Genomic DNA, 24,618 nt, shown 5'->3' on the forward strand with positions numbered 1-24,618 from the left:
CTCCACAATAAATGTCCGTGACGTATGCAAATGTTTGGTCTGCGCGTCATCAGTGTTTAAACCCTCACGTCTTAGCCTACTGTGGCATGTAGAGCTGCCAAATGCCTTCATTCGCCACAATAACCACTTTAACTATTGAAATTACAATAAATTTTTATAAGTTAAACTCTAGGCTTGTGTTTCAATTTCCCTGCAAAACAAAACTATCCTTATTGCTACTTTATTGGTTAAATGCAGTTGATTGGTGTTGAGGACATCCTGTTTTGGGCCAGTCGTAGCAGTCAGTTCAGCATCTTTATTAATGTGTATTTATTAAACATTACTCTGTCACCATTGTTAATAAGTGCTGGTCAAAGAGAATCTGTCAAAGGGAGTCTCTCAAAATTTTGTAAGATTCTCCTTAATGTTGTCTGTGCCCTGAGATTAGAGATGAGATGAGATACTTTGTACTTTTTACATCTTTTTGTCATTTAAATTTGTCATTTTAATCTTTTATCTCAAAAGGAGAGCACTTTGAGTCAATGTCAGTCTTCAGTAACCAGAAGGGCCCTTGGAAAGCACAGTCTTCCACCAAGGCCAGCGCAATATCTTGATATTTTAAATGAAGTGATCTGGATTTGCAGTATAATTTAATGGGTTCTTCATTTTCTCTACCACTCTACCGAGTTTCATGAAACTCAGCTTGATAGTTTTTGTGTAATCCAATGTATGTCAATGTAAGCAACAGCAGAGGAAGACCGACAGCTGCAATCAAAAGCAGTCACACAATGGAGCAAGTCGTAAAAATGGGAATCTTTCCCATCATTAGCTTCCCTCCCACATGAGAGGAACGCTGCAATAGGTGCAACAGCTGCATGCTAAGCTGTTAGCTACGTCTGTAAAACTGATAAACTGGTACATTTGTTAAATAACAGATATTGTAGGGTCTTATTACTAATATTTGCACTTAACACTTAACATCTCTTTGGTTTGACGTCTGTTTTAAAAAACTTATTGTATAAATAACGGTGACTTGACTTGACTTTTGTCTCTTGTGTGTTTGCAGACCTTCAGTTTGTTTTCTTTGCGGTTTACGATGACAGCGCTGATCTGCTGATCCATGAAGATGAGGATAGTGACGAGGAGAGCGGGAACAAAGCTTGCCAGATACCACCACCAGGGATTTTTACCGAACGGCATCACCAACCAGCCACGGTCAGGGCGTGTTGGCTGCATCGCACACAAACAATAATAACAAATAAATACATAGCAAAGGTGTGCAGGGGATCAGTTCTTCAAATCTCCTCGTGTAACAGAGCAATAAATATACTCGCATACAGGGGTGGAAAGAGTACAGAAGTGAAAGTAGCAATATAACAGGGTAAAAACATTACTTTAAGCAAGAGGCATTCAAAATGTTCGTAGAGATTATAAAGTGACTTAGTGTATTTAGTATATTTTTAGATTATTAATATAGATGCTTTAGTTTAGTCCAAGTTGGGACTCTCCAATGTATGTGTCTGAAGATGAGGGCGTGGGAGGTGATTAATGGGCATGGAAGGAAGAAGAAAAAAGAAAATTCTACTACAAATATTTGAATTCACTTTTGAAATTTTAGTATTTTATGAAATTACCTTGCGCTATGGCTGTCACAAAATGAGATTTTCACTATACAATTATTGAGGCCAAAAGAATTCTAAATAATATTACTGCAATATATATTAGTGTTAACTTATACTATTACTTATATTATGTTGTCTGTTTTGTCTCTTTCTGTCTTTTTTGGAAAATACATTTAACTTAAAATATGAGTGTTCTGAGACAGTTTTAGAGATTCATTTTTAATTATGCATATATTATAAGCTGTACTTTTATTTATATATATATGTAGTTTATAAATGTTTCTTTACTGTCAAATTACTCTGAAAAGAAACTACAATTATTAGATAAATGTAGAGGAGTGAAAAAGCAGTGGAAAATACTTCAAAGCTGTTTCATGCATGCAGACAAAAAACACATAAGCACATGCAAAAGAGGAGTCATTTGATATAAATTTAGGTGATATGGTAAAAATACACACATATTCTGACATAGTTTAGTGAGAATTCAAATACCTTGAACTCTGTTGGAACGATTAGTTTGGGCGTGTCTAACCCCATCAACATATCCAGACCCACAAAGGCCATGATTGACATGAAGATGGCAAAATCACTGATTAGCTTCCTTAGCTATGGGAGTAACCAGAAATAAAGGGAGGAAAAACAAAGACGTGGGACATGACAGTAAGAAAAGGAGATATATGTCCAAAAAAAGAAAAAAAAGGTGCATTCATGAGGGAATCAAAACAGGAACATATAAAAGAAGAGATGGTAAATTGATTGTTAAATCCGCACAAAATCAAACAGCTGGTTAGAAATGTATAAATCATTAAGGAAATGAATGTATTCAGCAGTGGTAATATAATAAGAAAACTGTGTAGATGGGAGAGGCGTTTAGGGAACCTTGATCTCAGTGGGCACGTGCAGTTTGGGTGTGTCGAGCGCCAGCAGGCAATCCAACCCACAGAACACCAGGATAGAAAGGATGATGGCAAAATCACTGACTAGGGTACGGAGCTGGACAGCATTCAGGGAGAGGAGAAAAAAATATGGGAGAGGAAGTTCTCATATAGATATGCAGGTTATAGGGTGCTGCTCTGGATGAGGAGAAGGAAGGGCGATAGCTCAGAGGGACATTTGGTAGATTTATATAAAAAAAGCTGGTGATATTCCACATTTTTGCTATTGAACAAGGACACATGTATCCTGTTTAGAACATCACATCCTGATTTCAGAACGTGTACAAGTCATTTGCCCGTTGACAGAAAGCAGGACACTCTTGCATGCGTACATCTTAATTAGGTTTCTAAATGCTGCTGCACAAGAAGACCAAGTATCAGAAACACACCTATTGCTGCAGTGAAAGCATCTCACTTTCAAAGTGATAAGTTGACTGGAGAAAGAATGGAAATACTGAGCACTGACAAGAGGCTGGTTTACCAACATGCACAATGACACAAGTCAGGTGAGCAGCCACAGTGCCATCTCTACCGCTAACCACACTCCAATTCTATGGTGGCTGTGGCTCAGATGGTAGAGAAGGCTAACCTTTAATCTTAGAGTTAAACGTTCTGTATCAGGTTCTTCCAGCTTAACGCTACAGTCTCTAGTAACTGCAAGCTAGCTACAGCAGATTGCAGCAATCACACCTTCCATTCCTCTAGAAATGGCCCATTGTAGGTATTCAGGGCTCAACACCTGAAGCTCTGGGTTATTGATAAGATCAGGTTTAAGCTCCAGTGCTGCCAAGTTGCCACTCTGACTACAGTTGTACTTCAGAATGACATATCATGGCAATAGCTGTTCAAATAGTTGGGTTATGCTAAGTATGTTGAGTGATTACTGTAAATTTCATTGTTGCAACATTTCAGGAATATCACCAGCCTTGTCTTGTAAAGAAATGTTTTCAGAGACATTGCTTCAAATTTCCAAAATCCAGCATGTCACATGCAGGTTTACTTGTTTTTAGACTAGGAGGGCCTGCAGGAGCGTTCAAATTGTCCTGGAAGGAAAATGTACACCCACAGACATGAATGAACATGCGGCTGTCTTACCTTTGTCGGGAAGTAGCGGCTGAACTTGAACTTCTTGAGAGAAATAGTCATGGAGTAGGTGCCAAAGAAGAGGATGAAGGACATGAGCGCCAAGTCGGGGACATACTTACAGGAGCTCCCCACCAGAGTGCCACCATATTTCACACACTCTTTCTTACTCAGCTGACTCCAGTCCAAGTCTGTCAAGTTAAACTACGACAACAGAAGAAGAGAGGACAAAACACGAGAAAAGAGGGGATATGGAAGGGATGGGAAGTTGCGACATTGGGAAAAATGGCGGAGAAGGGAAAAATCAGGTAGCAAAGAGGAGACAAAGCAGACACAAGAGAAAGAAAAGAACAGCGATAACAGAAGAAAAAACAATACAGAGCACAGAGCCACAGTGCTCTCTGATGGCCATCTGGATACAAAACTGAAAAGACTTTCTGGTCTGTATTCATCAAGCATCTTGGAATAATTCTAAAGAATCAATAGTTGATTCAGGAATCGACTGTCAGGAGTGAATGACTACTTTTAAAAGAAAGCTTAACGTCCCCGTTTCATGAGATTGTGATAGCTGGTACAATTTTCAATCTGGTTCCTAAATTCACATCTAGTGAATATCATATGACTCCCTTCACCCATGTTCTCTCTTTTGTCTCTCGCAAAACGAAAACACTGACGATGTATAGAACATATAAGTTGTTTACTATAGTTTGATTCATGCCACTATCATGCTTGTCGAATAATCAGTCCCTAGGTCACAATTAAAATGTATTATTTATGTTATTGACATGTTTAAAAGAAGCTGGTTTTGTAAATATGATCCTTTGTTAAAATTAATATTGCTTTGTTGCTGCAATGACGAAAATTCGTTTTATGACTGTTAAACACCACTGTGTTAAAATGGTTCAGTTTCAACACACTTTGCATTGATTTTAAGAACTTTGTGTAAAGTTCTCCATGAGCTGTAACAGCAAATAAAGCTTGATTTACTACTACTTCAAGACATCACCTCCTGCACAGACAGTAAAATTCTTCAGTTATTGTTAAGTTTCCGCCTATCTGCTGATATGTTTGTCTTAAGAAACATTAACACCATCTTCGAGAAGCAGAGAAGTCATATCTGATATGAAGAAATCTGACAAAACGCTTGAAGTAGGCTTTAGAGAACTATTTACCAGTTGGGACTAATTTCGTACTCTGAAATGCTTGATAAATACAGGCCCAGATTTCTGTGGCTCAGACTTCAGGACCTGAGATCACATCAAATGCAGTTCAAAACAAACAACTTGAGATGCAAATACAGCCTGACTTATCTTCACAAATGGTAATAAGAAGGATTCATAAGAGAGGTGCTAATCTCACACTGTTCAGTCTATTGTCACTCACCAGCAGAGTCATATTATCATCTCCGAGTGGAGCTGAAACATTCAGCGCAGATGCTGAAGAGATGAAAACAGAAAAAAACAAATGAATGATAAATAACATGACTTGCAATCCTTCCCTTTTTAGTCGAAATGGTAATAGCGTTCTTACTATCAGATTGTCAGACTGCAGTACACTTTTCTCTGCCTGTTTCTTAGCTCCATCAGCTCTAACCCTTTCCAGCGCATAGCTGAGAGTCTACCGGGGTCTCTGCAGTGCATACTCACATTTTCAGGCAGCATCCAAAAATGAGGCAGAAACAGAGAAGATACACAAAATCATCACAGTGTAAAGAGCGAAGAATTTGCTTCTACTGACAATGAAACATCTCCTTTAGTAACACAGAATTCACCTGATGTCTTCCTGGCAGTTGGTTACAAAGGCTGAGTCATTTCCTAATTATATTAATAAAGTGGCAAATTCTGCAGCGGCTAACTAAATTAAGTTCCCTAAGATCAAACAAATTACTATCAATACACCGCTTTATCCTCACTAGGGTCGTGGGAGGCTGGAGTCTATCCCAGCTGACTTAGGGCGAAGGCAGGGGACACCCTGGACAGGTCCCCAGTCTATCACAGGGCCACACTTAGAGACAGACAACCAAGCACACTCACATTCACACCTATGGACAATTTAGAATCACCGATTAACCTCAAAATGTTTTTGGACTGTGTGGGAGGAAGCTGGAGAACCCGGAGAGAACCCACGCTGCACGGGGAGAACATGCAAACTCCACGCAGAAAGATTCCGGTGCCCCCACCGGGACGCGAACCAGCAACCGTCTTGCTGCGAGGCAACAGTGCTAACCAACTGCGCCACCCTCAGGTCATGTCATGTCTCATTACTATTTTTCTAAAAATGAGATGAGAGGACTGATATTAGTCTCATGTGTGGGTCTCCACAGTCAGCTGAGCTCAGCATGTAGACTGAAAGCAGAAGTTCAGAAACACACCTGCCAAGGTCTATAAACCTCACAAATTAATGTGTTGCATCTCACTTATTTAACCATATGAACGCTAAGTTTTTTTCATGGTAATTTCATTACCTATACACACTTATCTTGGTCATTATAAGGACTAGCTACACATGGTGTATCTTGTTATTCTCAGAACTGTCTTGGCTATCCTGATCTTTCATCGTTTGATACTTGCAATTTTTTTTTTGTATTAGTGTTTACATCAAAAAAAAAAAAGGTTTATTTTATGAAATCATTGTTTTTCACATGTTTCACACCATAAATTGCTGTCAGTGTAGATATCTTTCTATACTACTGTAGGCAAGATTATGTGAAATCTGGCCATATCAGAGGGTTCTCCGGCTTCCTCCCACACAGTCCAAAAACATGTTGAGGTTAATTGGTGATTCTAAATTGACCGTAGGTGTGAATGTGAGTGTGCTTGGTTGTCTGTCTCTAAGTGTGGCCCTGCGATGGACTGGCGACCTGTCCAGAGTGTCCCCTGCCTTCGCCCTAAGTCGGCTGGGATAGGCTCCAGCCCCCCCGCGACCCTAGTGAGGATTAAGCGGTGTATAGAAAATGGATGGATGGATTGCCATATCAGAGCCATGATGGTAAGACACTGTATGACTTTAAATATGTGCATAGTGCCTAACAAAGATAGATGTCAATATGTTACTGATGTGTCGAGCTACAGTTATTAATCTAGAGCTGTCACCCATTAAAAGAATTGCTAACTATGTTGATTGGTTAGAATCCTTTTTGTATGGGGGGAAAAAATAACACCTCTAAATTATCTGATTGGAGCTTCATAAATGTGGATATTTTGTGGTATTTTCCTCCTCTGTGACATTAGATTGAATATCTTGGTGTTAAGGACAAGCCAAAATTTTGTCATCTTGAGCTTTAGGGCTGTAGGGTGAGGAAAGGGATATTCACTTGGTTGTAATCTTCAACCTCACAGCTCGATTCCACTAAATCCTGCACAAAATAAGAAAACTACAGAGCCCCCAAGTGGTCATGTTGTTAAAAAAGATATATGAAAATCTGTATGTACAGATAAATACAACAACGCAATTAACTTTAAATATCAGAACCTGTAGGACAAGCAAAATGATACTCAAAACCTAAAGGTTGTACGTGGTGAAAATATAGATATATAGATATATTTTAGAGTGTTTTGTGGTTGTTATAAACGTGGAGGTGTAAACTGAAATCTGTTAAGACATTAAGACCTTTTACTTCTGCCATTCCTCAAGCCCATCCACAATGAACGAGCCTCCCAGCTTTACAAGTCAGCGAGAATTTAACCGAAATTTTACCTCACACCTCACGAACCAACAATGATTAACCTCAGACTTATATAATCCTGCCCCCCGACTGCCAGCTACTTCCAGCCACTGCATTCAGAATGAGGAGCTCTCTCTCAGTCCTTAGAGATAAGTGAAAGAAAGTCCAGGGGCCTCATTTATCATCAGTGCGTACGCACAGATATGTGCGTAGAGCATGCATATGAACATTCCTACGCAAAGTATGGAATTTATCAACTTGTAATTATACTTAGGAATATACGCACACCTCTGACCATGCGTACGCACAAAATCTAGCGGTAGAACAGTGAAACTACAAATAGAAAGTATTGGAGTATTGGAGGAATGCACGACTCATTCACTGAGCAGAACAGCTCTGTGGGTGCGTCTCCAAGCAGGAGCTGCTGAAGACGGTTGGCCTATTGGTGAGTGTCACAGAGTGTGGAAATGTTTTAGCTGGACTTTGGTTATTAAAACATGTCATCTGCAGTGATCAGGGCTATCCACTGGGTGAACGTTCGGTGTTAATTTGTCCTCCTCCAGTTGCAGCCATTTCTCTTTTATGGACTGTGATGTGTTTTTTGGCACTGAGCTTAACGTCAAACCACTTTTAAAAATTTTTGCCAGCGATCTCTCCTCTGACCCAACAGAAATAACTGCAGTGGTTATCTTGTCCCATGCAATATTTTTTCTTTCGCTGCTTATCCCAACATTTCACGCACCAAACAATATTTTCTGGTTTGCTTCAACCTCGCTGACAAGTAGGAGGCGTTCCTGAAGGCAACGTGCACGAGGACGGAGGTTAAGAACAAGTAGGATTTATCAACACTGATGTGCGTACGACCCCCGTACGCACGTTTGATAAATACAGATTTTTTTTGTACTTACGCACACTCTAAATTTCATTCATAGGACAGAATTTAGAACCTTTTCTACGCACTGATGGTAAATGAGGCCCCTGGTTTCACACACTCATTCATGTCTGTAAGCTGTCATGTGCTCAATTGTTTTCTTTTTGCAATCAATAGCAGACACAGAGAGTCTTCTTCCTGAATGGGGCAGGGACAGCAGCAGTTCAGCTGCATTTAAAGCTACAGACATTAAAACAGCCTGTATAGAACAAGTCTAAAACCAGGGCTTATACAGTCATGGTGAAATGAACCATCTTTGAGCTGAAACATGAAAAGACCCACTGTAGGTCCATGTAAGACTTTCATCAATTTGCTGAAAAGGGGCACAATAGCAGTGTTTTAAATACCAAACTAAATTATTATCAACATGCACAGTATGTCAGTTTCTTACTGTAGCTACTGTCAGATTACATTGTATCTGGCACCAGCAGGTTGGCTAAAATAGGTTAAATCTAAAGGCATGCTTTGCCAATCAGTGTGCACAGTTCTTCAATTTGTTCCCACTGTTTATTAATCTTTTTGTTTAATGATCCGGATTTTAATGTGATCCCTGAGGGACTCCATAGTAAACAGAGCATTTACAGAAAACAAAAAAAAAGTTTGAAGACTCACCCTGGTCTGAAGCAATGCATTCACACTTGTAAGAAGTGATGTAATCAGGCTTGAAGCCACGGTTGATTGGGTAATACTTAAAGGCTCCTGACTGTGGAAAACAAAGCAGGATTTTTTTTATTTTTTTTTTTGCTGTACACTGTGACACTGTATTTTAAGTACTGTCCTATTTGCTGCAGGTACTAGCAAAGGACAGGCAAACATTACAGCAAATTACCCACCATCTTCTTGATGGCATCGGAGATAAATATGAAGGAGATGAGGCTGGAGAAACCCTCCTCTGTAAAGCGGGTCATGTATTTGATGATGTAGCTGGCATCTGAGATAACCAGCAAAAAACACTGCAGACACGAGTGAAGGCCAATCCACAGACGCAGTTCCATGTAATCTATACCATTGCTCCTGCAAAGCAAAGATACAAAGCAGAGGTGAAATGACAAATGTTTAAATTATTTGTACTGTGTTCTTTAGTGTGATTATGTCTTACTTGCTGAAGTCGAAAAGCAATTTTTCAAAGATGAGAATGGGTCCAGTTGAGCTGAGGATGATGAGAGGTTGTCCGCCAAACACACAGAAGACAGTCCCTGCTAAAGCAGTGCCAAGGAAACTTTCCATCACCCCCTGAGAGAAAGAGAGGGGATAGATACAACCGTCAGATAGAGCCAGTTTGGCCGTTATGGACTGGTTCATGATGTTCCTGCCCTCATGAAAACCTGGTAATTTTCAGTAGCATCCCCAAGCAGTCCTCCAAAGGTAATGGCATTGGTGATGCAGCCCAGGTAGATGAAGAGTACAGCAGAGATGGACTGGATATGGAAGCCATCATAGATATCACTGCAATACCATGGGATCTTCCTTTTGATGTCCAGCCATAAACCACCACAAAACCTATGACAACAAGCCAGAGCACACAGTTAAAATGACTGTGATACATGGTACAGGGTCCCAGTAGCAATCAGCAGATATTTCTTTTTCTTTTTTTTTTAAGATTTTTTATTTTCAAAAAGAATGAACACAAATTAACAAGTTAACAAAGTTGGTCCATACATGAAAAAGGAGGAGCACAGCATTCAAGCAGTATGAAAATCCATCTAGTGAAACACATACACAAGTCAAATTTCTGTTATGTCCCGTTTCAAACATGTGTCCAGTTAGTTCAGTTCCAAATTGTATTTAACTCCAAGATGTTCCAGTGGTCTTCTCCATTTCTGCCATTGATGCAATGTCCCAATTTTTCAAGAGTCACAACCTCAGATATGAGAGATTTCCATGTAAGAACAGAAGGAGGGTCATCTCCTACCCACTTCACCATAATAGCCTTCCTTGCCAGCATTAATAGTGATTGAATCACCTCCTTGTGTTGTTTAAGAAAGTTGGGGACACTTCCAAGCAAACATAGCAGTGGATCTGCTGACACTTTGTCCTATTGCAACACTAATGTTTGCACATATTGCCCTCCAGAATACCTGAACTGTATTGCATTCCCACAGGCAATGCAATCTAGTTCCTGCATGACTTTTACATTTGGGATAATTTGGTGAAGCTCCTACTGTATATTTACTGTAAATATTTGGTGATATGTAGACGTTATGAAGGATGTTATAATGTAATTCTTTATATTGAAATTCTGGAGGGCAATCATAGGATGTCATTCCACATGTCATTCCCTATCACACACTTCAGCAGAGTACACCATGATGTTTTAAGCCATGCCAGTTTATCCACATTCAAATTTTACAGTTCTGAATAAAATTTTGACACAAAATGTTTTGGCTCTTTATGGTTGAATGGCCATTCTCATCCTGTATAGCCAAGATAAAGGATTTAACGGGAGCATTCCTTGCCAGTCGTGCCAAAAGGCGGTTTGGTTTGTTGGCCGATTCAAAGAATTTTTGTTTAGTAAATAGAATATCCTTTTCTGCCTTTCCAGTTATCAAGTTATGCAAACTCCACGGTGTCCTCACCGTCCCGGTGATCTTCTTGCTGCAAGGCAACAGTGCTAACCACCGAGCCACCTTGCAGTCCCTGTTAGAAACAGCAGTAACACAATTTTACATCCACTCCAGGTGTCACAATCTGCAGAAAAAATCTTGTTGTTTTGATATAGAAGGAATCACGGCTAGAAGATGAGCCTGGTATCAAAATTAACCGTATTCAGGACATTCATGCTGCCATATGTAGAAGGTCTTTCAGGGTCAATTGGACCTCAAGAAAGGATATGTGCAAAATATTTGTTGGTATTCATTATAGACTTAGACTATGTTAAATACATTTTCTTGCAAGTTGACATATTTTTCATTCCAAATCCATGACAAATGTCCCTCTTTTTATATTTAAAAGAAAATCTTCAAAAATAATAAAAACAATACTTGTCACCTGAACCAAATGGCCTGGGGTCCAAAAGACCCCAGGGGTCCTGAATAGGGTTAAGATAAAAAATTAGACTTTTCATTTGCTATAACTTCTTTTAACCAACCACCTATCCCACATGGTAATATGACCCTCAAAAGATTAGCCAAAATGCACTTTTTAAAATTTTCTCCGGGGAATTATCAAAAAACAAAACACTCATCCAGGGTATCAATGCTTGTTTCTATGACTCTGTCATTAACATTACACAGGTGCAGCTTATCCCATGATATTGATGCTTAAAGTTCGTTATAGAAATAAACTATGCAATACAATGACCTGATTTTGTCTTTCAATTGTGACACCTTACGTACTTATTTACTTATCCCGTTAACGTCTGTTGGGACACTAGCAGTGTGTAAGACGATGTATGGATGCTTCGCAGTTCCATTCGCCATTTATCCCTATCGAGGTCATCATCAGGGGCTAGCCCCTGACACCAGCTCCTCCCATGTTTTCCTGGGTCTCCCCCTCTTTCCTTTTCCGGTGACATCCAAGTTCCTGATTTTGTTGATGCTCTGAGTACTACGATGGACGTGTCTGAACCATCTTAGATGCCGGTACCGAATCTCTGTATGAAGATCAACAAGGCCTAATTTCATACAAACCTCACTTGAGCTAATGTGCACATCAGACTCGATGTGGTACATCCATCTCAGCATGGATCTCTCATTCCGCTCCAGGCGACTTAGATCTTCTTTCCTTAGAAGCCAGCACTCACAGGCATACAGCATGGTACTTCAGATATAAGTGTTGTATACGCGGCCACGGACATCGGGTAATATGGACCTTGATGACAGGCGAGGCAACAGTTCTTTGAATTTCTTCCAGGCCGATCTGGTTCTAGTGATAGTGGCAAGATCACAGCCACCGCCAGCACATAAATTGTCTCCAAGATAGCAAAAAGAGTCAACAGTTTCGAGCATGTGATCGCCAATAGCCACTTAGCTGCACTGATTGCTGACAATAGGGTGCACATTGCCAAGACAACGATCGCATCTGAAAAGGGGGTCCTCGGACAGCCTGCCACAGTTGTTTGAGCGCCTCTTGTGCATCCAGTGCTTGCAATCATTACAGTAGATGGAGTTTCTTTTGATTTAAAAAAAAAAAAAAAAAAAAAAAAAAAGAAAGGTGAGCTTTTACAGGATTGAATTTCCCTTCTGGGATGAATAAAGTATTTTTCATTTCATTTCATTTTCACTTCATTTCATTTCATTTCATTCGGCCGATGCCTTTCCTGTACACACCACAAGGATGCTTTCCGGAGTCTCTTAGGGTATTAACCGGTCGAGGCAGATGGCCGTCCTCCCTGAGCCTGGTTCTGCTGGACATTTTTTTCCCCCCTCCTTCCAGTCGGGGTTTTGGTTCCTTCCCACCATTGCCAACCGCTTGCTCAAAGGAAGTCCAGAGGCAAGTTTGGATTGTTGGTTTCTCTGTTTAAATTTGTCAGGTTTATATCTTACTTTATTAAGCGCTGTGTTGCAAACTGCGCTATACAAATAACATTGAATTGAATTGAATTGAATTGAATTGAATTGTTAAGATGAGGGCTGGATATCCACACTTCAGTTTTCTTCATGTTGACTCGCAGTCCTTTTGCCTCTAAGCCACTTTTCCACTGAAGGAATTTGTTTGTGAGTTCATCCAGGGACTCAGCAGAGATTACCAGGTCGTTGGCATACAGTAGCTCCCAGAGCGCTCCAGTAGAGAAATCGCGGGTCATGGCCTCTAGCACGATGACAAACAGGAATGGGCTGATAACAGAGCCTTGGTGTGCACCAACTCTTACATCAAAGTCATCACTGAAAGAGCTGTTGATGTGGACTTTAGTGGCATGCGAGTACAATGCCTGGACAGTTCTGACAATCCATTCCGGAATCCCCACGTGTCTCATCGCCCACCACAAGACATCTCAGGGCACACAATCAAAGGCCTTTTCCAAATCCACAAACGCGAAGTATACTGTATATTTCTTTCCTTTGCCAAGTACCTTTCCTGGAGCTGTCTCACAATGAAGATGGCGTTACTTGTACCTTTGACCAGCATTAACCCAAGTTGAAACTGTGCGATGACTACGAACACTTTGTCAAGCACTCTTTCAAAGACCTTCAGACAATGATATCTTCAGGCCCCTGTAGTTGCCTCTATCAGTTGCATCACCCTTACCCTTGAACAGATTAACAATGTAGCTGCTGTCCCACTCAGTTGGAACCATGATGTAAAATTAATTTAGTTGCAATTTTTAACAGAGTGTGAAATTCAGCCCACCCCTACGTACTTCAAAGGCTTGTAATTCAATAGTATGAAAGTATAATTTTGCATGCCGCAATAAATATACTCAAGTTGTTGTACAAAAATATCAGCTGATTCTGAGGGGGTCAGATGGGAGGTACTGATTGATTTTTCATGAAATGAGACTATAGTCAAGTTCTCTCTTACCTCCCAGTGAATTTCAGCTCCTCTCCCAGCTCATGTGGAGCTGGAAGTTCCTCATCTTCTCCTCCAGCTGCCCCACCAGCTGAGCCGTTCATCTGACCCAGCTCATTCAGGTTCAGCACGGATTTCCTGGGATAAAGATAACAGAGAAACCTGGTTTTAACACAGCTCAGCAACCTCTTGGATGTAACTGGCCTACTCGAGTGAACCCTTTCACAATGTTCCATTGTAAAAATAATCACCATTATAAAAATACTAATTAAAGCTCTTGCAAGAAAACACTTTGGGTTTCTTGTTTCTAAAGTGCTTTACAAATAATACAGTCTTGTGTATGGATGTCAACAAAGTAAGGAATGTGTAACAGGGTGGGCACGTGGCCTTGGGATTCAAATTTTGAGCATGTTACCTAAACTGGTAGTTGCCAACGTTAACAAATCAGTAAAAAATTTTCCATGTTCTGACACAACAGGTTTAAACAAGTGACACTTAACGGTTGTGTCAAAATCAGCTCAGAGAACAGAACAGTGAAAGAACAAGGTTTAAAATCACTGTTCAGCAATTGGTTTGACAAAATCCACAGTGTTAAACACAGCAAACGAGCTGCAGTCTTCCACAGTAAATAACCTGAAACATCATCATCATCATACATCATCTCTTCACAGCAGTTTGATATCAGGCATTCTCATAGCTGATATTTTTTTCTGGGCTCCTAAGGCTGTTGAGCAAACACACCTGTGACTCACCAAGATGCTCCACCTGGTGGAAGAATCAGGTACTACAGCTGATCTACAATACATGTTCTGACATGCATGTTCCTCATCTTCTGCCTTATCAGTTAATATGCTGTTAGTTGGTTAAGTTATTAACAATTAATCAATTAACAATTAATCTCAAATGTGGCTAACATGAATTGTGTTTGACCTGCCTCATTTCTGCTGATGGAACCTTCTTGGGAGGTTCGATGCGTATTTTGGGGTCCCATTCGCCTGGAGGAAGGACAATCACCTCATCCAGAAACTCATCAACACCTGCAATCAGGTCCTCACGGTCTCTTGCTTTATAAGCAACATCACTGAACAGCTGAGGACAAATAAAGGAATAAAATCAACCTTACACATCTTTTGTGTGTATAGGTGTATTCTATTGGGATGCGCTGGCAGCAGTCACTCACATCGTCTACCATAAGAGTAGCTATAGCTCTGCCGATCTCATTGTAAGACTTGGTTTTACCGTGAGGACCCAGCAGGATGAAAAGAAACCTGTCCGAAGAAAAGGTTAAAGTATACACATACACAAATACTGAGAGTTAAGCTGAAAGGGAGAGATCAGGGTCGCCCACCTGGTTGGCACAGGGACCTCAGTGAGACCTCCGAGAGTTGTGGCTTGAGCCAAACGCACAAAAGAGACAAATGGCTTTTCCAGAAAATCCACTTCACCGATCAGGACATTGGAGGCTTCAGCATCACGAGGAATCTTCTTCATGAACTTATTCTTCAACTGACAGATGACAGAGAACAGAAAGGATGGAGAGCTTTAGTAGAAATCACATGTGGTAGACAGCCTGTACTGCAGATGAACTTCTCTAGCTACTGCTACTGTGTGCAATCATCAGCTGGCTTGAATGTGTATGTAAGTGGCAAATCAGATCATGGTAGCTGGTACCATTAAATGACAAAAATTAAATGCAAAGGAACTCTTTGCTCATCTATTTCATGAGATGGGTTCGTAACCGAGAGATAAGCATATGTAAAAGTTTCAAACAGACTCCCACACATGGTCTAGATTGCAAAAATATATTTGCCTGATGCAAACTGAGCACCGAAACATCATGAATGAATGAATGAATGAATGAATGAATGAATGAATGAATGAATGAATGAATGAATGAATGAATGAATGAACATATTTTTTGCAAACTGGATAGTGTGTGGGAGTCTGTTCATAAACTCTTAGTACAAAAAAATTACCCTCAGGAGTTTAAAGCACAAATGCCACAAGCAAGTCAAGAATTTCTTTCTCATTAACTTCCAGCAGGAACTTTTCAGTAACAATTTTAGGGAGGGCAGCATTGCTTCACAGTTAGACCATCTGGACCATCTGGATCTTGGACCAAATTTAACTTGTTTGAACAAGTCTTGAATTCGGATGATCTTAAGCAAAAAACAGAGTCTTGACTGTCAGAATGTACTGCATTCTCTCCATTCACCAGAAACTTTTGAACATCTCTTGAAAATGTGAAGAGTGTAGGACATGTCCTTCAAGAGATATGGACATCTGAAAGCTGCATCTTGTTCAATTGAAAATTGAAAATTTCTATTGGGTAAAAAAAAGTGAAAATGTTGGAATTTCAGCCAAATGTCAGTTTCAGATGCCGAAGATCAATCCAGCAACTTTTCAACAGATTCTGAGATGATCAAACAACCACCTTGCTGAGTTGACATGGAAAGACTCAACTGGAAACCACAAAATGATTGCTAAAAAGATTTTATGCTCACTTAAGGTGAAGACACCCACCAAGAGCCACTGAAAACCTGTAAATATCTTCTCCATCTTACAAACAAGAGGTCATATCTGTTAACAGAAGGTTCTGACAGACCTATATGGTTTATCTATTTATAAGTTTAAAAATTGAAAGTTTTAAGCTTTAATAATTCCAAATAAATCATTTAATTTGGTATAGACCATTTATGTAAGCCACCAATCAGAAAAAGTTTTAAGTTTCCAGGCTGTGAAATCTGCAACTGTTTATTCCTTTATGAATTGTTAATAAGTTGTAACAAATGGTTAATAAATTATTTATTAGTAGTTTTTTTTTAGCAGGTTAGAAACCTTGAGTATTTATGATTAGATTTATTAACCATTACAGCCATTAGTTACCACCCTTTAAAAAGACACTATAATAAAAAGGGGTATCGTCATCTTTTTCTTTGACAGAGTTAATTCCTAACAAATACTAACAAACACTAATTCATAACATATTTAATACACATTTGACGCATTGCAAGCCATGTTTCCATAACATATTTTATGCTTATTTGACGCATCACATTAGAAAAAGTTAATAGCAACAATAAAACCTGGCTTTTTTTTTTTTTTTTTAACAAAAAACTTTTTGCTCTCCCTCTTGAGGTGGTTTTTGACTTTTTAAAAACAGATAATACACTTAATTGGAGATAGACACACATTTTGTAACTAAGTTCTGACATAGCAAACATTCAAGTTAAATAACTGATCTGTAGTCTCTTTTGTTGCCTTCATCTCCAGGCAGCATGAAACATGGTCGACACAGATGACATGAAAGAACAACTTCAACCTCCTGTACCGAGACAAATTCCTGAAGATTTCTTTTAATTTTCCTTTTGTAGATAGGCAAAATTTTGTTTCTTACTTTATTTTTAGACTTTCAGAATGTGGCAAACATCTGGTTTTGTTTCCAACTTCTTCTACTCTGTTTATTACAGCCATGTAACCTACAGCACCACTTTCTGACAACGTTATGCTGACTAGTTCATTCATGCAAAGCAATTAATGGAAATAAGCCAAATTGTTTAATTTATGCCAATATTTCAAAAGTTTGCTTTCAAATTCATATGATAGTTACATGGAAGTACAGCTATTATTGATTCAGAGTTCTCCAGAACTGTCACATGTACAGCTGGGAAGTTTCTCATCAGGATGACCTAAACAATCAGCTGCAAACAGTATAAACCACATAACGCAGTGCTGTGGCTCTTCAGCTGCACCCGTCCTCCTCCTCCTCCTCCTCCTCCTCCTCCTCCTCCCCCTCAACAAGGAAGCACGTGGCAGTGGAGTGGTGGGTACTTAAATTAAAATCTCTTTCTAATCTGTTAATGCTGCTTTCAGAGTCAATTTACCAGCTGGTCCTCTTTCACTTGTTGGTGCAAAGCAACCACAAACAAGTCAATTCAATCTTACACACTATGAACTAATTTAGAGTAAGAATAACAGCAATGTTATTCTTAATAATGAATGTTCCAAAGTTTCAGTGGCAATCTGCTGCGATACTGTGTACTACTAAGTATATTTTTTTTGTTTCTTTCCTCCTCCAGTGGGCATTGCATGACATGATGTAATGTTCTACTGTGTAAACTGGTCAGATTAAAGAAAGCTGGGGGGGACATGCCAGCTTCTGTGAACAAATTGTTACACCAGACTCAGGGGTCACATGCATGACTTGATTTCTTGCTTGCTTTGAAGTTCTTGTTAAGAAAATTTACCCCAATGACACTGTCACACACCAACCACACAACACACACACACACATCAAATGAGTGCTGCTGCTTAACAACAAATACAGTTGAACTGGCTGTTCCATATTTTGTGGACAGATCAAAAGGAGAAGCAAATGACTGAAACTCAGATTTTTCACTGTTGTTCTTTATATGGAGTGATTCAGCTAAGCTCAAAGAAATGTTCACACACACACACACACTCAATCATAAGTACAAATACACATGCAGGTACTATGCAAGTTAACAAATTCCCATCCTAACTGCCAGTCTGTTTGGACTAAAGGGATTAATCAGTTCTCTGTATAACTTCTCATAAAGTAAGACTCATTTTTTTCCACTGAAAACGCTTTTTTGTGACATACACAAACACACACTACGAAAGAAGAATCAATGTATCCCTTTATGCCTTCTGTAAACTGAAGCAAGCTGTCATTATTTTCCCACAGGCAACAGGCGATCAGTAGACCACAAATCAATAACAAATCACACAGTGACAGTGTATATGCCTACGCACAACCAAGTGTGTCGACGACCCAGATATTAAAAGGGAACTCCACCAGTTTCACACATGAAAATCAGTTTCACATGAACTTTGGTTTACAAACTGGAGATATGGTTTTCATTTCCAAGTCCCGGGTCTTGGTTGTGCGTAGGCATATACACTGTCACAAATATTTCAGGAAAAGTTGTAATACACTTTAAAGCATACTTTAATAAGTATACTTTAATAAGTATGCTTTAAAGTGTATTCAAACTTTTCCTGAAATATTTTGTTTAAATATGTAAATAGGTATTTTATATAAATTCAATAATTTGCATTAATTTCCAGAAGACAAATCAGAACAATCAATAAAGCCAACTCCAAAATTCTTCAGTCTCTTGACATTTCTTATTATCATTCCATAAAATCCCCCCCCCAAAAAAAAAATCTATTTTGGCCATCTTTTTAGAAACAAAATGTTCCACAAATTTGATTGTATGCCATGACCCCCCAGCCTTAGCCCCAGCCCTTGCCTGTCTCCCTCTTTTTCTCTCTCTCTTCTCCCTCCTCTCTCTTTGTGTCTGATTGTCTCTCACTCTCTGTCTGTCTCCCTCTCTGCCCCTATGCATCTCAGCACACAATCAAGGACAATCACCCACAGCTGCAACTCCAGACTCACCTGCTCACAATCACCAAAGCTCCTATAAAGACTCTGTTCATTCCACCACACCCTGCCAGACATTCCTCCCACATGTTTCTGCCAGTCCCTGGTCTGTCTCTAGCCTACATTCCCCCAGCCAGCTTTCTCCTGCCACCAGTTCCAGCCTGGATTCCCCGAGTCTGTCTGCCTCCTCCATTTTTGTTCCCTCTTTCCTGGATTCCCCTGAGTTCTCAGACCCCCTCCCCCCGTGACACTATGGTCTGGCCAAGATTGACCCCAGCAGACACAGAGTCTGGCTCCGACCCATTGCCTGAATCCCCCATAAACCCCTTTAGTGATGAGGAATCTTACCAGTATTTGGATCACCTCATTCACCTTTTTAGACTTTGAAAAGAGGCTGGAGACACCCATCTTAGACAAGTTTATCTGGATTTAGCACACAAAGTAGCAGTGCAAACACCCTGGCTGTGGGGCTCACTACCTGAATTCATTTTGGATTTTATTGGCACCCCTGTCTCCCAGCCTGCCAACTCCGTTCCTGCTCTGAAGACAGCTAGCTTTCGGCCTGCAGATCCTGAGCCCTCTCAATGTCGGCTGGGTGTGATGAGCCTGCAGCCCATTGGCTACAAAGGACCTTCAGCCCCTGTGTCTGTTAACCAGAGGATTAACAGCCAGGTTTTGCCACCACCCACTATCCCCACAAATCCTGCCCACCCAGATACCATCCCTGCTGATGCCCAGAAGACTTCCTTCTGGGGAACCCGCCTAGCCATTAAACAGACACCCAGTGGAAGGCCAGGTTCCCGAGGTGGAGACCCCCATTAGCGTTTCGTCAATGAGCTGACCTCATTTTTGTTGGATAGAGCCGTGGGACAAGACAATTTTGAGGCTGTCTCACCCAGTTTCCCACCTGAACCTGCTCGCTGGGACTCCAAGGAGCCACTTCCTGGAAGATGTTCCAGGAAGAGGCGTGGCTCCCGGCAACGCCATACCTCGCTGCTCCCCAGCATTATGGAGGTCCCGCTGCCGAGCATTGCAGAGGTCCCGCCGCCCCCACCACACCGGTCCTGCATCTTGGCCCTCTCCGGGTGGGTCGACACCACCACTGAGTCGGTTCCTGTTGCCGGGCGGGTCGACGCCACCTCTGATCCTGTCGCTGTTCCCAGTCGGGTCGACACCACCTCTGGTCCTGATCCTGTTCCCGAGCAGGTCGACACCGCCTCTGTTCCTGTTCTCGAGAGGGTTGACGCTGCCTCCACCAGCTCAAAGTACTGGCACCTGCCATAGTTTGCTGACAATCCCCCAGCAAAGAGAATGTCCCAGCCTCTTATGCTCCTGAGCCTCGGCCTGCTTTGGCGTCCCCTGTTGCAGAGAGGCACCGCCTTTGCCAGCTCCTGGCCCGGCCTCCTGAGGGATCCCGCCTCCTTTGTCTGCGGGCTCCAGTCCGGCCTCCCGACGGATCCCACCTCCTTTGTCTCCAGGTCCCAGCTCGATGACCCGAGGGTCTCCGTCCCGTCTGTTGTCGGCCTCGACTCCAGCCACCGAATGGGCTTCGTTGCCACAGGCTTCCAGTCCAACATCCGGTTCAACTACCTCTGTGGTTCCGCAGCCGACCTCCGGAGCAGCCCTGTCTGCCCGACCAACCTCCAGGCCATCCTCCAGAGCGGTCTGTCTGCCCAACCGGTGTCCTTAGTTTTAGAGTTTGTTTTGACCAGTCTCAAGACTGCCCGCTGGATTTATCTTTTCTTTTGGACTCTGTATTTGGACCTGCCTCAAGGCTATCTTCCAGACTGTCTGGACACCTTTTGTTGTTGTGTTTTTTGTTGTTTGTTTTGTTTATTTGTGTAATTTATGTTAAGCAGCTTTTTTTTTTTTTGTAGATTATTTTTGATTCCACACATTCAGCAGTTTTGGAGCAACATAATTCATTTGGAGTGGTATCTAGTGTCCACCTGGCAAATCTATGTTTAATAATCACTCTCTTTTAGCTAAGCTATCTGCCTCTTTAGTTGTGTTCAGCAGTTAGCAGTGGTGCAATGAATTGTCCACATAGCTGACTAAACTCAATGACTAAATTAGTTGCACACAAATGTAATTGTGGATTAGTTGATTATAACATTGTGTGCATTTTTCACACTGACTCAGAATGCTCTGACATAAAGAAGCTACTGCTTACAGTAGTGACGTCTGCCACTACCTGAGGTGAGTTGCCGGCTGATAGGATTCAACGTCACAAGGACGCTACAAGTGGACCAAGTTAACTGCTAATCTCAGCACAGGAGAACTGGAGGAACACTGAACCAAAAGCAACAACCAAAGATTCCACCAGTGTGTTGCAGACCTAGCATTGTTTTATTTTGTTGCTTTAATAAAATATTGGTATCCTGGTTAACTGGTATTGCTATTACAGCACCTGCCATTATGTGTCTCAATAAACATGAACCTTATTGTGATGTTTGTTGAATTATCATCAGTTTCTCTGTTCAGTGTCCTTTTCAGTGTATGTATGAAAACATTGGGCAAAATAAGCCTCATATATTGTTAAATTTTAACATGAAGACAACATGGAAGCAGTGTGTAACTTTGCACATTAGTCTCTGTGGTCCTTCAAATGAGTCCACATCATTGTCAAAATGGCATGAAACTGAAATCTTGGCCTGACATACGTTTAATTCTACTGATGTTAGAGACATATAAATACAAACATTTACAAGTCTGTAAACATATAAAATTCTCAAAATTCAGTAATTTTTAAAATTTATTTTATTCTATATATTTTTCATTTTTTAGCAGAACTTAGTTATGGGTTCAAATAATAAATAACTGAAGTCTAAACAAAATATGAGGTGGTGTAGCAACACCGCTATTGGAAATGACCCAGCCTGACCCTATTTAATGTGGCACCCAGGCATTTAAAAACTCAACACACACAATCACACAGTTGCACACAAATAAACCAGTGTTCCACACAGAGAAGAAACTGAAAATAGAAGTTACCTGATCTGTGCTTGGTGTGTCTGAAATATCATTCATGCTTCGGCTTTGAGCATGATCTGGAAATAAAGCACACACATGTTTTGGGTATGTCTTTTTAGAATGAACAGGAAGAAAAAGAACATAACAGATTTAAACACTTCAGCAGTGCTTCAGAGAACAACATTTATACAGTAAGAGCTAAGTAAAAATGCAAATTTTATCCAATTAAATCGTCCTGAGAGCAACAGAGAGGGCAGGATAAAACTTCACCCATGACCAGCTGTTCCTCTGAAGGATTATGATTTAATGACTTTTTTCTTTCCTCAAAGCAGATTTGGGAACAAATAAAATCAAACAGAGAGCGAACATACCTCACAGAGCCCAAAAAAATCCTCTAATCGTCCCCCTTACCCAGATGGAGTAACAGAAAAAAAATCCAGCAAAGGTACACACAATAGGACCAAAATCTTTAATGTAAACACACATTATGCCTAACATGTGTTCATGGTGAGTATACAGTATATTTATTTACACACACACAGAAAGCCATCACAAGTGTTGAAATCATGCAGTAGCTGGGAGTTAGCTGGGGTCAGTGTCGATTCAGAAGAGAGAATAAAGCACAAGTTCAGAAAGTGAGAATCAAGAGTTTAAAATGTCACTCGATGCAGATATCACATGTCTATCACTTGAGTAATGGTACTAGTTTTCTTGTAAACAAATAATGCTTACAACACAGAATGTGTATCCTTGAGACTTCATAAACTATAGCTGTCAAGTAAATCTACTGATGTACAGGAATAAAGGTAGGTGTAGTACCTCACAACTGTGTGTATGTTGAGTACTTGAATTAACCCTCTTAACCCCAAAACAAACATGTGTAAAAGGAAAAACTGTAAAACTGTAAAGTACAAAAAATAAAAAAAGAATGTTCGGATTTTCAGCTTTCTACTGGTTCTTGATTGAACTATATCTGATGTGCTATTTCATCAGGGGGAAAAAAAGCTTAAAATCATGATATTTCATCAAAATCATGATATTTTACTTGTTCCATTTAAAAAAAAAAAATTAAAAAAAAAACATTTTACACTGACCAGATACTATAAAAAAACACATTAAAAAATTTTGCTGCTCAGCACAACTGAGATGCCATGACTGATTCGTGGTTAAAATTCAGAGAGTTTTCAAACTAACTGTAGGCAGTGTTTCCACAGAACAAACAGAAGATGAAAAGAGAGACTGTGAGCAAGATAAAACATGCCTGATCGATAAAATCAATTCAATGTGGCTCAAAAAGGGTATACAGAAGATACATTCGGCATTGTGAAATATCTTTCAAGAGTTGATGTGCAGGGTAGTGCGACAAATGCAGAGTTTGTAGAATTTGTAACTTTGTCATACATTCTTGAGTTCTTTCTACTCCTAGCCACGTTTGTGCCGTTTCCATACTGTAGTAAAAAATGAGCCAACAGTGAGAAAAAATGTGACAAAAAGAAAAGTCAAAAAGAAAAAATGCTTGGGAGTCAGAGGGTTAATGCCCGTTATGTACATTTATTTTTAGTACTGAAAACTGAAAGACATTGTGCTGTGTGTGCTGTATGTTTGTGTGGTGTGTTGAGACTCACGCAGGCGGCCAAGGCTGCTTGACTGCCGAGAGCGTAGGTCTTCTGTGGAGCGGTGGATCCCAGAAGCTGAACTAGTACTACGACTCAGATTAGCCTGAGGACTACGATCTGACAGAGCAGCAGCAGGAGTAGATGTGAAAACGATGAGCACAGAAGAGGTGATTTTACGAGGAAAGGTGAAACAGGTGGTGATGGCAGAAAACAAAGGAAGCATTAGGATGTAATTAGAGGGTTCAAAGACTTTGCTGATTGGTAGAAGAAAAATGCATATGCACAGCACGCATACTTACTGGTAGCAGTATTGGAGGATTTCCCTATGTCAGCCAGGGACCGGTGGATTGGTTTCTTGGTCTGGTGACGGTGCTTCCTTAGCAACACAAAGATGATCTTCTCCTTCAGATCCGGAGGAATGAGACCATCCGCTATCTGCCGATCCACAATCTCCTCTGTAGTAAAAGTTTACATTCAAAGTACATTTTTATGAATATAGATAATGTAGCATGGTTCAAACCATTTACAACACTCAAGTAACTACATATTACTATTTTGTTATATTTTTTTTGTGAGAAAAAATGTTCATGCAAGTGTGTATTACAATTTTTTATCAGCTGAATGCACACAATTCAATTTTTGTACTTTAGATTTTAACCAAAATAAACCATTCATTCATTTTTCAGATCTTTGAACTTCTTACAAGCCTGCGATTTATGGCTATAAATTAAGTACTTTCTTTCCAGCGGATCTTAGATCATCTTCAAACATTACTGAAAACTTTCTTGTATGTTAAGGCCTTCTTTTAACTGTTTCCTTGAGGTTATCATGTCTTGTTCTTTCTATTTTACTTTGTACTTTTACTTAGTCATTATGTTTTTCTACTTGAAAACTTGATGTACACTACCGGTCAAAAGTTTTAGAACACCCTAATTTTTCCAGTTATTTATTGCAATTCAA

The 24,618-nt window shown here is 40.2% G+C and overlaps 1 protein-coding gene across 1 annotated transcript in view; it reads right to left on the reverse strand.

The window, feature by feature from the left end:
• Positions 1-24,618, reverse strand: part of slc4a5b (solute carrier family 4 member 5b) — a 52,914-nt gene that overhangs the window by 15,420 nt on the left and 12,876 nt on the right. Inside the window, exons 7-20 of the mRNA XM_008280776.1 lie at positions 23,958-24,113; positions 22,064-22,119; positions 15,011-15,168; positions 14,843-14,930; positions 14,597-14,751; positions 13,675-13,800; positions 9,540-9,714; positions 9,314-9,447; positions 9,044-9,228; positions 8,827-8,913; positions 3,632-3,810; positions 2,481-2,594; positions 2,094-2,207; positions 1,048-1,209 (exon numbers count right to left, since the gene is read on the reverse strand). Coding sequence (XP_008278998.1) covers positions 1,048-1,209; positions 2,094-2,207; positions 2,481-2,594; positions 3,632-3,810; positions 8,827-8,913; positions 9,044-9,228; positions 9,314-9,447; positions 9,540-9,714; positions 13,675-13,800; positions 14,597-14,751; positions 14,843-14,930; positions 15,011-15,168; positions 22,064-22,119; positions 23,958-24,113 — 1,889 coding nt within the window. The remainder of the gene's footprint in view (positions 1-1,047; positions 1,210-2,093; positions 2,208-2,480; positions 2,595-3,631; positions 3,811-8,826; positions 8,914-9,043; positions 9,229-9,313; positions 9,448-9,539; positions 9,715-13,674; positions 13,801-14,596; positions 14,752-14,842; positions 14,931-15,010; positions 15,169-22,063; positions 22,120-23,957; positions 24,114-24,618) is intronic.

The sequence above is a fragment of the Stegastes partitus genome, unplaced genomic scaffold (assembly GCF_000690725.1).
Source record: "Stegastes partitus isolate 25-593 unplaced genomic scaffold, Stegastes_partitus-1.0.2 Scaffold209, whole genome shotgun sequence".
NCBI classification, from domain to species: domain Eukaryota; kingdom Metazoa; phylum Chordata; class Actinopteri; family Pomacentridae; genus Stegastes; species Stegastes partitus.